The following is a 14,192-nucleotide window of genomic DNA, read 5'->3' as shown; positions in this document are numbered from 1 at the left end:
CTCCCCCCTCTTCTATTCAAAGAACCTAGGTGTGAATTGCAGAATGATGCTCCCTTCTTTGCTGGAAACTGATGTGCACTGAAACACAGTGGTGCGTCTCCACAGAGAAGGTGGAGCATTCTGATCAGAAAAAAAAAACCACATCAGCTTCAAGCACAAACAATGGCAACTGGAAAGAAGGTTAACAGCAGCTGGATAATAGCAAAATATTCCCTCCCTCTCCTGGAGGACAAGAAGAGAAACAGAACATTCAAGTCATCAACACTTCACTTAAAACCAACCATACAAACTTCATATACTTAGCTGCGCTGTATCACAACATGGACTTCTGTCCATTTCACTATTTCTTCCTGACTAATTTCATAACTGGAAATGTATTCTTTGGGATAAGAGCTGGGCACTATTATAACATGAGTACTTATTAAAATAAATAGTACCCTAGGATGTATTTCTTAGCTGTTTGTTAAAAGTCTGGTTATAATTTTGTGGTGAAGGGTGGAGCTTGCATCAACAAACCACCAAAAGTAACTACTAGATATGGCTTCTCAAGTCAATGTGTAATCCTGTGCAAGCTGACTTCTGCAGCACTGCTGTAGACATCTTATCCAGAGATGTTTAAATTCTTAGTCTAAAAACCTGCCTGATTACACAACCGGTCCTTCAAACTTCTAGAGAAAGTACCTCACATCACAGAATCTATTTACCCGGTTTGACAAGAAGCAGGCTCAAGACAGGATACAAATGGGAAATTTGTGCTGACAAATTTATCAGGTTTTCAGATGTCCTACTGCAAGAATTTCAGATGTTTATTTTTCTTCCTAGAAGATAGAGAAGCACTTTCATTTGCACTTAACAGATAAGGGTTTCACTTGCCTACAGCATAAGGAATATGAATGGGGCAGAAGGAAAAAGGACTTTCATGTTGTTTTCTTCTCTAGACCTAAAGAAAAAAGCTTACCTTTAAGCACAGCTTTTCTAAAAATACCTTTACATCACATACAATTTTTAAAATAATGGTCATGTCATTTCTACACTTCATTACCTCTTTAGTTAAAGAGACTATCTGCTCAATATATAACTGAGCAAGTCTGAAGTCTGCTGCTCAGGCTCAGCATCAAACCATAAAATCACAACGCAAACAATTTTATTGAAGCAGAGAGCTTACTCAAATATTCTGTAGTTCTGTATTTTACTGGGGTTCAGTGAAGAAAATATTGCCAAGAGACTGACCTCTGGAGAATATTGAGAAGATTCCTATATGCAATCATTTATTTGATTGAACAAGAAAGCAGATAACAAAAAACTACAGTTACTGCAATTTTATTTCCTTTCCGTAGTAAGACTATATTAGCAACCTACATGCATTATGCAGGACTGAATCATACTATGTGATGTTAAGTATGAAGTCTTACATTTTTGCTTTTTTATTAGCTTTTAGTCTTACGGTCTAAATTGACGAACTGTTATGAACACGAGTAGTCACAATTTGTTCAACAGCACTAGCTACATGTATAGCAGCCCAGTTCTGATGCTGACTGTAAAGATTTTACAGTTGCTCAATTGAATTAAAGGTAATTGACCCTTGTATTAAGGGAAATCTTCTAGAAGAATCAGAATCAATAAAATCTTGAAGCTAATGCAGGTACCTTGTGAGCTAATGAAAACATATATTAATATTTATAACACAATTTCTCCTATATATGTCAGTAAAAATATATCTTTAGTCTCTTACTCTTTGCATATTTGACCACTTTTTGGATTTGAGCATAAAAATGACTTGTAAATATTTAGGCTATTAGAAATAATTGCCTAATTTTCTAGAGTTTTAAAATACATTAATATTCACTGCAGGAAGGCCTGTTTTTGAGGTCACAGTCCTGCCACCACATGTTAATTATCACTTAATAGTACTTTGTAGATTCAGGAGCTTTGCTTCTAGATTCTCATCAAGGCTGTACATGGGTTGGGAACTTTTCTTAAAGTACAAACAATTCGTTCCTATCTGGACTCCTTAACAATCTGAAGAACCTTAAAAAAAGACACCTGTATAAGTTAACCGTTTCAAGTTTTGGTGACAGAAAAAAGCAGGCCTTACCATGAAGATAATTTTAAGATTTTGGCATCTAAATCCTCAATAAATCCTATTTTCAGTGCCTAAATAATTTACTGGGTCTTTCTGTAAATTACTTGTTTTTGAATACAGTGCAGTTCTATGGCACGGACCATGGAGTAGCCCACACCTACAATCAGTAGCCCACATTACAGGAAAGTCAGAGCATCTAAAAATCTTTTATCATAAATCACCATTCATTACTTTTTCCCCACAAGTACTGCACATATTTCAAATATATGAAGCACATTTCAACAGGAGGGTTTTTCCGAATACCTGGCATCTTGATTATACGCAAAACCTGAACACGCCTTCCAGCACAACAGTGGAAGTATTCCACCTGTTTGATTAGGAGAGAAACAGTGTCCCTTATAAGCCCTTTGGCACCTCTGTAGATTATCTTCCCACATATTTTTATAATTTCCTTAAAAGAAAGGAAAAGGCGACCCACATTTAATGTAGCTATTGTTTTGTTTATTACTCTTCTGTAGTGGAAAACACATAATGTCCATGTCCCATCCTATCTCATCCATCCCCCCCAAACAGCAGATACAGTGCCTTGGTACATTAAGCATGTTCTGGAAATTTTACCCTTCTTGCATCTCACAACAGCCTGAAGCAGGAAACTTCATGGCAGTTTGCAGTGTTCCTCTAGCTAGAGCTCTTTATAACAGGAATTTTGCTTCTAAATGCTAAGGACTCCAAGGAGTTGATTGTGTTCTTATTTGTAATACTCATACAAATGTGTACAAATGAGTACAGACAGAACCGGTGTGAAGTTATCAATGAGTTGACACACACAGGAAAAGGGATTACTAAGAAAACTCTACATCCTTTGCTTGTGATTGTGGAATAAGATTTTTGAAAGCTCCTTCACACAGCATTTTTGGTAAGTACTTAGAGTTTAGGCACTACAGACTTTCAAGGTGAGGCAAAGGAATCACTGCGCAGCAAAACAGAACAAGCAGAGTGGTATCTGACCTAGCAGCAACTAATCGGGCTCCAGACCTGAACACAGTAAACTTGAATCAGCCTCAGAAAATAGCCACTGTTAAAACCACTCTAATATCTGCACACCACCACAGCAGGTGAATAAACTAGCTCACCTGCCTCTTGCTCAGAACTGTGCACTGTGTTTGCTTACACAAAAAGAAACACAGGTGCCCTCAGATTCCCACGTAGCCCTAGAAAATGGGACGGGATAACTCAAGTAAATCCTTAAGTTCCAGAGGAAAAATTACTGCAACTACCACAGTTCAAAGTCATACAATACAATTATTTTTCTTCACATTTAGTTATGTGCTCAAATACAGATTCAACCAAATCATGGGTAGCTAATTTTACGTTTAAAAATCAAACTAGAAGAAACTATGATTTCCTGGTCCCACACTGAGGAGCTAGCTATAATAGCAAAGATGACAAGTAATATGTGACAGAAATGAAATTAACGAAAGAAATTAATTTCCCTGGGGTTTTATCCCAAATCTCTTCATAGCATAAATTCAAATTGATAGAACAAAGATTAAAGAGTATTTTTCCCCAAAGAAGATACGCTTCCTCATAATTATAATGTCAAAATCCCTGATATCCGAGCCTACTTTATCTAACACAACTAAGAAAAAAAGGACACCCTTTAAGCCTGAGGTAAATAGTTTGCAATAATTGGAGTCAAATGTTTAACTATGAATAGAATCTTCTCTTAGCAAGAACAGTGTCTGATGGTGAAGTACCAGGAGAAAAAAACTTCTCAATTAATCATCCTTACATAAAGTATCTGGATCTATTATATAAGCAGAAGGAAAGGGCATTGAAGAGCACTGTAAAACTCCATGGCCCACTATCTACCAAAACAGTTAAATGCTAAAACAGGAAAGCATATAAAAGTCATGTGTGTTTAAAAGAAAAAAAAAAATTAATAAGATGCAATAACATTTGTATTTTTAAAACACAACAAATTGTGAAAAATCAACACAACTTACATTAAGAACCTAATATACTAAAAATGTTAAGATATTCAAATTAAAACATATTTAACTAGAAAATTTAAAAATCAAACCTGTAAAATTTACTGGCCAAATACTTGGAACCAGAATCGTAAGTGCATTTGAACTTGCCCTTTGACTTCTTAGCTTTTCCTAACCTGAAAAATACTTAACTTTTTGCGATTTTCATAAATAAGGCTGATACAAAATTCAGATTCAACTGTGACTTGCCGATAAGAAAACATGCAAGGCAAATCTCCACATGAAGATTCTAATTTAGGAACCCCGAGAGCAGTTTTGGTTCAAGTAACTGAAACGTGTTTCTAAAAATGCTAACTGACCTCAGTTTTAATGTATTGATGTTTTTTTCACATATCAGGCAGGAGGTGGGGGATGATCAGGACCAGCACTGAATATGGGATCTCCCCATACTAAATTCTTTCCAGACTGCCCCAGAGTCAAATCTGCAGCACAGCAGAACTCTAGCTGACATCCTGATGAACCAGTCATGTATGATTTCATATTCACCTTCAGAATGACAGCCAAAGGCAGACAAATTAAGATATATGCAAATATGTATTTTGCAATATGTAAAAAAGAAAGAGCGCAAAGCTTACATATCTAATATATCTATTATTGCTGCTTCACACCATAGTTGAGCGCAAGAGTTTAAAATAAGGCATCCAGCTCAATTTGAAAGCTACATCCCTCAGGCTTAGCAGGTATCACAATTTCTGCTACAATAACACACAGGACTTTCATGTATAAAAGATGCATATGCCTGCAGACAGCTGTGCATTGAAATCTCTAATGAGATGAGCCAGGGTAAACCATCTTCATGAAGCCAGTATCACAGCAGAAAGATTTCACTTGGCTTCTTTCAGAAGTTTACCACACAGAAGTGATTCACTTCACTACATTCTTTTTTAATCTTTGCACTGCACCAATCCCCAAATTTATCACTTCCCAAAACCTTTCACTATTTCTGTCATCATAAATAAATGACAAGTTTTGATTAACCTCTCAACACAGCTCACAAGAGCTAACATAACTGCACAAAGCAGCAACCTGAGTGGAGGCTAACAAGAGTTGCTGCTGCAAGTTATGTGGAATGAACAAGGAAAGCACAAGCCCTCTGAGGCTGCTCAGCTACCACCAGAGCTTGGAGGTTTGCATTGCCTGTGGCTCAGTGCCTTCCCACTTAGCTCCCATACTGTCCCAGTACTCTCCCACTCCCAAGTTGCCAGACTGGGAGGAAAGCTCAGGGAACCCAAGCACGGGTTAGTAAAACCAGGCTCATTCCAAAATGCAATTGCCAGCAATTTGTTTCTGAACACAACTGGAGAAGCGTGAAAAGTGACATCTACTTCTGATGTTCTGTTTATGGCATCTGCCCTGGAAAAACTCCTCATATCAGGCTAGTCACCCTGTCACAGCACCTACTGACAGAGAGCAGTTAAAAGACAAACCTTCACCTTGCCTTGATGAAGCTTGGTTATGATGCCTCCGCCACCGCAAAGAGGAGAGAACCTGGTTCCTAAAAGATGACTACCCACCTCACCAACAGCAATCAGAAGCACTTCCTGATACAAGTACGCTTCTGCTTGGCTATTAGACTTGCTCTGCCTCTTTGGCTTCCCACCTCCACTTTGGGCCTTTGTGAATTACCTGTGGGATGGCTGGACAGCTTCAAAAAGGAATGCAGGAAGTAAGTAAAGATAACCTTAATAGTACCTGGCGGCTGTCCTGGGCACACACCTCGTAACCATCACTTCCAATGCAAACTAGCCAACAGCTGAAAGACAAAGCAACCACCCCAAACTCAGACACCAAACTCTCCTCACAGAATTCCTAGGGAGCCAAGATAGGCTCTACACCACTGGAAAGCACTGTCAGTAGCACAGTGTCTCTGCAAAGTTTTAATTTTAAATAATAGTTTTCAGTCTTGTTGAGACCCATCTAGTCCAAGCTTCAATACCAATCCAGAAAGCATGCTGCATTCACAGAACAGTTTGCATTAAAAGCGACCTTAAGATCATCTAGTTCCACTCCCCGCTGCCATGCCAGGGACACCTTCCACCAGACCAGCTTGCTCAAAGCCCCATCCAGCCTGGCCTTGAACACTCAGGGAAGGGCCATCCACAACTTCTCGGGGCAACCTGTTCCAGTGCTTCACCACACTCACAGTGGAGAATTTCTTTCTAATATCTAATGCAAATCCACCCTCCTGTAGTTTAAAGCCATTCCCCCTAGTCTTATTGTTTAACAGGGATCTCTTGTATTTCTAGAAATATTACAGCTCTGCTAAATAACACTAAGGTAGCTTACAACTGACACAGCCCTTCCGGAGTCCTGTAACAACAGTGAAAACCAGAGTTTCACAATGTCTTTAATGAAAAAAAACTCTTATTCAGCAGAAAGTAGGGATAGGGAAGAGCTGACAAAAGCACTGAACAAAATCCATGCACATGAATTCAGTCATGGATTTTAATCAATTGTAAAAACCTTTCAGATGGAAAGTGATGATTTCTTTATTATTTCTTCACTGCCACTCAATACAAAATATCAAACACAATTACAACAAAAAACAATTGAAGAACATTTAGTCCTCATTTCATCTGAAACACATGCACAAACACACCAAGCATTAATTTCATCACCCTGACAGCAACTGGAGTAAGATGCTAAGGGTCACAAAGAGACAAGAGCATTCATCATATTGAATTACTAGTCCTTACAGCCCTTCAAATGTCCTAATCACAGTCATATTTGCAGTCATTTTGGTTTTCACATGCAACTGTCCTTTTATTCCATAAATGTAAGAAAACAGACTTCCCTAACACAGTAAAGACAAAAGCAGTAAGTAACACAACCAACAGTTCCAGGCTACCTGATGATTTAGAAAGTTCTGGCCAGAACAACTACTAGCACTAGCAAATACAAGTGCTTGAACTGCACCTGTTTGTGTTAGTGACTGTCTTGGCTCATTGCTGATAAAACTAACATTCTTTGCTCTCTAAGACTTTCTACTCACCAGAGTTCAAGCACCTCATATATTCCTTCCTAGAAAACAGTACTGAAGCGTTTTTGTAGCTTACAGCAGGACAGGTAGGAAGCCACACAACTGAATCATAAGCAAAATAGGACCAAAGCATGGCTGCTCTCTCTATGACACTCTCCAACAGCCTACATCTACAGATTTTCATTACTATGAATTTATAATCCCAGAGACTGTTGAAAAGCAATGAATTTATACCTCCTTAGTAAAATTCATGTATACCTGCTAAACTGCAATTGTACTTACAAATTTACCCAGCGTTAGAGGATTTCACATTATAAACATAATGGCTTTGTCCAGTTTACCTCATTTCTAGGACTGGTATGTCCTGGATTGATTTTTGTACTCTGTGTACTGATTCTTCATTCTTCTACAGCCAACTCTTCCATGACAGTCAGCAAAAGGGTTATTTTTGGCAATTACTAACAGAATTCTAGTACTATTGGAAAACCTAAACTGACTGCATCTTAGCTCAAAATAAATAATTCCGGTAGAAACAAACGGGCCTGACCCAAAATTTTAAAGGGAGAGTATTTACAGTAGGAGACATTAAGAAACTTTTACAGTTACTTCATAAGACACGCTCTAGAACATACTCAGTAAGAGTTCATAGCAATTATTGCTCTGTAATTATTTCAGATTTCAAGTCAAATACTTATGAGAAGGGGAATTACTAGTCTCGCAAGATTTTCTGTCATGCAGATCAGGTTATCACCTCATTTAGTCACATTTTACAACTGGAAAAAGATTTCTATAAAGATAAAATGCCTTCCCAGCAAGACCTAGAGCTTTTGCTTTAATAAACTTGGCTAAAAACATCCAAGTCAAGGAGAACAAAAAAAGAAGTAAAATACATTTGTGCATATAGCTGTGAGAAGGAGAGAGATTTAGATATTTGATGAACTAACAGCAGATGGTACACAGAAACATCAGTTTGTGGCAGATAAATAAAAATACTTGTATCAAAATACACTAGTATTTCATTCAGTCAAAAAAAGTCTACATTTATGAACCAAACCAACTTTACTCTCTTACAGCCCCACTCAGATAATAATTTTGCTGAAATTCACAGTTAAGATCATGCATTTCAAATGTTCAAAACTGCCTTAGAGTGTTATCATATTGAAAACCCACAAATGTAATAAACCAAAGAACACTAAACAGTACATAATGTTAAAGAGCTTTTATATAGGGTAAGACAGCGGCTGTGCTAAAAACAGGGTTTGATTTGGCAAGTCACTTAAGCATCTGTATAATCCTAATGACTTCACTGAGACTAAGCAACAAGTTCCCATATTCTGACAGCTGATGTTGCTGGCCTCTCATTTATCCAGCTATAAAAAAATATCTCAACACACTGCAATCGATTGAATAAATTAATAGACCTGAAAGGGATGCTGAATTCCTCCCTCCCATGGCTATTACGAAACCTTAATGCTAGTAAAGCCTTAAATAAAGATGCCTTATAAAGCCACGCCAGTTACTATTCTTGCATTGGGTTTTAGGATTAAGTTTAATGATGCTACACTTCTGCATGTGATTACACACTTTAAAAAGGCGGTTCACTGTAGCTCTCAGGTTACCATCCCAATACCCAACACCCAGGCATGTGCTTAACTTTCTGCTGTTTCAAGTTAAATGTGTCCAGCGTTCACAAGAGTAGGCCTGAAAAAAAACACTGTTTCTCCTTAAACTAATGAGGGATATCTTCCTGTTAAATGATACATGAATTTTAAGGACTCTACCTCTTGTCTCTCTACAAATGTATCATATTTTCCCAAGCTTTATTTACATTTCAGTCTCTACTTCTAACTTGCAGTTACCATTTTACTTGCCCTGAGACATACACATTGGTTCTGTGGGCTCTCCTTATTGGCGTCTACTACCCTATTTCAGCTTTGCATACACCATCCCCTCTTAACATCATCTGTGGCTTACTGCGCCAAACCATCTCTATTTTAAAATTGTCCTAAGCAATGACCTGTATCATCTCCCACCTTTTCTTTTTTCGTGTATGGGTGGATGACGTTTTATCAATGCAATAAAAGAAAACAGATGTCAAAAGATAATGGCTCCTTTGTTTCTTTTGGTTAGCATCTTCCTTTCTGTATCTTTCTGTCACACACATTTTTAAAATAAAAGTTCTTATCAAAAGTTCAAAGTGGTTACTATTCTATGCATGGTATTTGTAGGAAATTTGAGTATTTCTTCTGTTACAATTTATAACTTGATTTTTGGCTGTCATTCTTGGAATGTGGTGAATTAAACTACTATACTACTTTCAGCAGCTAATGACCAAGGTGTGTCACACATCAAGGTATCTGCATTAAAGATGTTACATAAAAAAGAAAGTGGATAAAACAGTAAGTACTTATTCTGTGAACTACTGCTTTTTTTTAGATATGTAAATTGCACCACAACTAGTCTGAACAAGAGGCAAGAGCATAGTTACGTGAGTTAAGAGCTGAATCAATACTAATTCACCAGAAGATCTCACTTCCATTTTGTACCTGTTCTATTTACCCTGATGTCAAACTCTGCAATTCTACCTTTAGTAGGCTCTGGGGGTTCCAATGAGAATCAAAATGAAGTGAGGCTTACAACTTTAGCTCAAGAGTGGAAATTTGGGAAGATGTAGCCTGATGTTGAAATAAATGATCTGTAAGACAGTGGACAAATGCTTTTGCTGTAAGTATGAAGACAGGCTTAACTGTACCTGCTCAGTTACCTGCCAGTCAACATGTAAGCACCTCTTAATTCTAACTCACAAGCACCTACAGCTGACACTAACTTCAATACACTTCAGTATATTCAGACAACTTTGAAAGTCGGGTTTACACACAGTAAGCACCTGTCATTTACACGGTTATTTCTCAGACGCAGAATTAAAAGTTTCCTGTTTTACTTTTCAAATTGCAAACAAATATACAACCTTTCATACATTTGATGCTTCATAAATATTATTATTTGAATGCAGATACCTCTCTGGTCATGCAAGAAAGGCCTCCAATTCCAACTCACTAACATGAAACCTTGGACACGGGATACTGAATAATCACTATCTATGGCTATCAAAATTTAGGGGCCAAAGACTTACTGGGGTAAACTGTATGAAAACTGAGAACCTGTAATAATTTAGAGGTTAAGCGATCTATTTTTTGAAACATTTGTATGTGTATTAAGTACAATTAAAGTTGACTACAGTTCACTACAGTTCTCTTATCTGCTACCAATTTAATACTACAGATGTACAACACAGGCCACAGTGTTCAAGCGTGCAAAGGAGACTGCCATTCAAGTGCTGACAGAGCACGACCGGTGTCGCATCTCTTCCGTTTTCCCGACCTGTAAAATGAACACAACACCAACACTCCGTGAAAAGCATCACCAGAGGAGCAACAGCGGCTGCGAAACAAGACTGCCCCGGGCGAACTCGGAGCGCAGGGGCAAGGCCACTGCCTGCACCTGCCACTGCCGGCCGCTGCCTCCCCTCAGACTTCACATGGCGGCGGCGGGCCGAGCGAGGCGTGCTGCCTCCCTCCTGCCCCAGGAGCCTGAGAAGAGGTAAAGCGCCGGCCGGGAGGCCAGCCCAGAGCCCACATTACCGACGGCTGCTGGCTCAGGAGGGACGCCAGGCCGGAGCACCCTGCCCTCCCCACCCGACTCACCTGCACGCCCGTGTAGTTCTCGAAGAAGAAGAGCACCATGCTCTGGTAAATGGTGTACAGGCGGTCGTCCACCTCGCGGTAGAAACGGGCGGGCAGCACAGCGGAAAGCAGGCGCCAGGCGCCCCAGGCCAGTACGTAGGTGGGCGCCGTGCCCATCATGACGGCGGCGGGCAGGACGTAGCGCATGGAGTAGGTGTGCAGCACCAACGACAGCAGCATCTTCCCGCTGCCCCCCGGCCTCACCGGGTCACCCACATGGGCAGCACGCTCACAGGCAGCCCTGCAGCCGCTCCGCACGCATCACCCGCCACACCGGGCAGCCGCACCAGGCGTAAGGAGAAGCGGCGGCCTCCGCCGGCAGCGAGACTCAGGAACAGGCACCGGCTCAAACTCGCAACTTCCCCCGTGCCTCCTCCTCCACCACCATAGCGCCCGGCCGAAGGAGAAGCCGCGCCGGCAGGAAGGCAGCTGCTCGCGGGGTGGGAGGCACTTCCGGGACGGGTGCGCGGGAGGTGCACTGGCTCCGCCTCCGCGGCGGTAGGAGAGGTAGGGCCTTGTCGCCAAGGGTGATTAGCCTTTGGTGGCTTTGCTGCCGGCAGGCCTGGAAGCCTCTGCACGGGGACTCTCCAGAGCAGGCACGGGACTGTATCCCTGTGCCCCTCGCTCCCCACTCGGGCGCGGCAGGAGTGGCTACAGCAGTCCTCCGGTGCGAGGGGCCCTGGGCTGTGCCCGCATGGTGCGGTGGAGGGCTGCTCGGCACCATGCAAGATGAGACGCCCGCCTCATAATTGTTTAGCTGTAATTAGCGTTAATTTTAACCTAGCGTAGGTTATAAGAAAATATACACACACGCAAACCCCATCCTTTTTGTGCCATGACTCCAGAGTGGAGCACTAAGAGAACTGTGCTTTTCACTTTCACCAGCTACAAGCCACAGTGATTGTCAGGGAGCTGTAGGCATTTCATACTTGCCAGGTTGTGTTTTGACTGCCCCAGGTTCTCCCAAAAGCAGACAGCTGCCTACCTACCGTCCTCCCCTTTCTGACCCCCAATACCCTAGTGGCAGCAGGAGGCAGATGCACCACCTGCTTTTAAAGAAAATACAAGAAATCTTGTGGAAAACAAGAGCGTGATAACCTTCCAAGAGGGAGTTTCTTATTAAGCTCCAGCCCATAGTGAAGTATTTAGCCCTTGTTTTTAAGTCAAGAAGTTTTACCCTGAACCTTGTGAAGATCTCATTGTTTTAAAAGAAGTGGATCCTCAGTATCTTCTGCTAAGATCAGTTTGCTTCGCTAGGCTTTAATGGAGGCAAGCTTTGTCCTCGTGCTCGCTGTTTTTCAGTGTGCGTTGAAAACTGTATCCTGAATAGTTCGGCGAAACAAGACTGGGGAAATGGTACTAGGTTGAAGAACTGTGGCAGTGTTCTTGTCAAATGGCCTTGGGGGTGCTGAGCTCTGCAGTGAGAACTGATATTTGACATGCATCATAGCTTCTGTGTCCCTAACAAGACTAAATGGTCTTATTTCCTTCCCCTTCCAGAAAGGGGGCGGGGGGAAGAGGCTTCATGGCAGCTTTTCTGTCAGGGCTCCCTGTCCTCATCCGTGGGTACATTTCTGCCCTCACTGAGTAACTGCATATGCTACCCTTGGCTCAGGACTACTAGAATAGAAGTTCTTCCCCATCATGGCCTCTTTTGGCAGGGAATTTTTCTGCTCTAAGACAAGCAGTGCTTGGTTAGACAGAAAATGGAGGAGGAAGCTTCTGTTTTGTGATGCTAGTGACATGGCGACATGGAAAAAAAAAAGTAATTCACCATGATACAGGGAGGAGAAAGCAATCCAACACAACACAGAGAAGGTAAAGTTGATGTCAGCAGAGTAGAGCCAGGTATGCAGGAACCAGTGCTCTGGTGTAGCTGGAACAGCAGTATGGGTGGGAGAGTGGATCCAGACCTGCTGCTTCACAAAGGCAACTGCAGAGAAAGACTAGGATTCCGAGCACCTAGGTGTGTTTGGCTAATGAGGCTGCAATCAAGGGTGGAAAATATAGATTAGCAGTCTGTAAAATAAACAGTGAAGTAGGATTGGGAAGTGGCAGAGAATTTGGGAAAATATAGCAAAATTTAGCTGATGGGATTTAAAGGCAGGGTAGGAGCTTGTGAGCTGGAAGTAAAGACTAGGTGCACAGCCTGAAGAGATGTGTTGCAGTGAAAATAATGTGGAAGGAATAATCTTCAAATCAAAGAATGAAGTGGAGGCCTCTGATTTCACATATATAAACCTGTATCTTTCCTTACAACACTATAAATCCACTTATACTTCTGAGGAACCTGCATATTAAATTATTACAAAATCTGTAGAAATTAACAGTTCTGCCTCTGGAGGATGGTTTGGCTATCATGTAATAAATAAGAACTGAAGATGCACCTTCAACAAAAAGAATAAAATACCTAGATCATCAAGCAATAATACATATTCTATGCACCAAATGCAGTAGAGGTCTAGAAGAAAAGTAGTACCTGTCCTGGGTTCAGCAGTAGCAGTCATTTTTTCTCCTTAGTAGCTGGTGCAGCACAGTGTTTTTGACTTTCGGCCTGGGAACAGCACTGATAACACCGATGTTTTTAGTTACTGCTCAAATGTTTAGTCTGACCAAGGACTTTCTGAGTCTCATGCTCTGCCAGAGAGGAGGGGAAGCCAGAAGGAAGCAGAGACAGGACACCTGACCCAACCTAGCCAAAGAGGTATTCCATACCACAGCATGTCATGCCCAGGATGTAACTGAGAGTGACCTGGAAGGGTTAGTTCACTGCTTGGTCAGGCTGGGTATTGACGGGTGGTATTGTGTTCTCTTCCCTTGTTATTTCCCTTATCATTATTATTATTGGTGGTAGCAGCAGTGGTTTGTGCTATACGTTGGTTACTGGACTGTTCTTATCTCAACCTGTGGGAAGTACATTCTTTCAATTCTCCTCCCTGTCCCTCTGGGAGCCAGGGCCGGGGGGGAGAAGAAAGGAGGGGAGTGAGCGAGAGGGCTGTGTGGCTGACTTGTGGCCTGGACTTAAGCCACGACAGTTCTTTTGGTGCCCAAAAAGAGTGTGTCTAATTGTATTTGTGATAAGCATTCATTGTTTCGGATGAATAGTCACATTAATAGTCACAGTGCTGATTTATTGGCTCTCAAAGTTGTTGTTCCTGATCTCACAGTTTCAGTATGTCGTACCTTACTTACAGCTGGTATTTGCTGTGTTAGTGTTTATCAGGTGAGGGGCTTGGGCTAAGGTTCTTGTCTTATTGTACTTTATGGTAATGACTTGTAATACAATAGAATCACTGATCATGAAACTGATCTTTCCCAGTGTGGTCACCACCTTT

The 14,192-nt window shown here is 41.2% G+C and overlaps 1 protein-coding gene across 2 annotated transcripts in view; it reads right to left on the bottom strand.

The window, feature by feature from the left end:
• Positions 1 to 11,155, bottom strand: part of AGPAT5 (1-acylglycerol-3-phosphate O-acyltransferase 5) — a 57,543-nt gene extending 46,388 nt beyond the window's left edge. For both annotated transcript variants that reach the window (XM_057414072.1, XM_057414074.1), the window contains exon 1: positions 10,819 to 11,155. In XM_057414072.1, coding sequence (XP_057270055.1) covers positions 10,819 to 11,037 — 219 coding nt within the window. In that variant the 5' untranslated portion in view covers positions 11,038 to 11,155. The remainder of the gene's footprint in view (positions 1 to 10,818) is intronic.
• Positions 11,156 to 14,192: the final 3,037 nt, after the last annotated feature.

The sequence above is a fragment of the Pezoporus wallicus genome, unplaced genomic scaffold, assembly GCF_028554395.1.
Source record: "Pezoporus wallicus isolate ANWC-B61680 ecotype Strahan unplaced genomic scaffold, APGP_CSIRO_Pwel_v1 contig_6428, whole genome shotgun sequence".
Classification (NCBI taxonomy): domain Eukaryota; kingdom Metazoa; phylum Chordata; class Aves; order Psittaciformes; family Psittacidae; genus Pezoporus; species Pezoporus wallicus.
The sequence above is the reverse complement of the archived record's forward strand: the minus strand, read 5'-3'. Positions and strand labels throughout refer to the sequence as shown.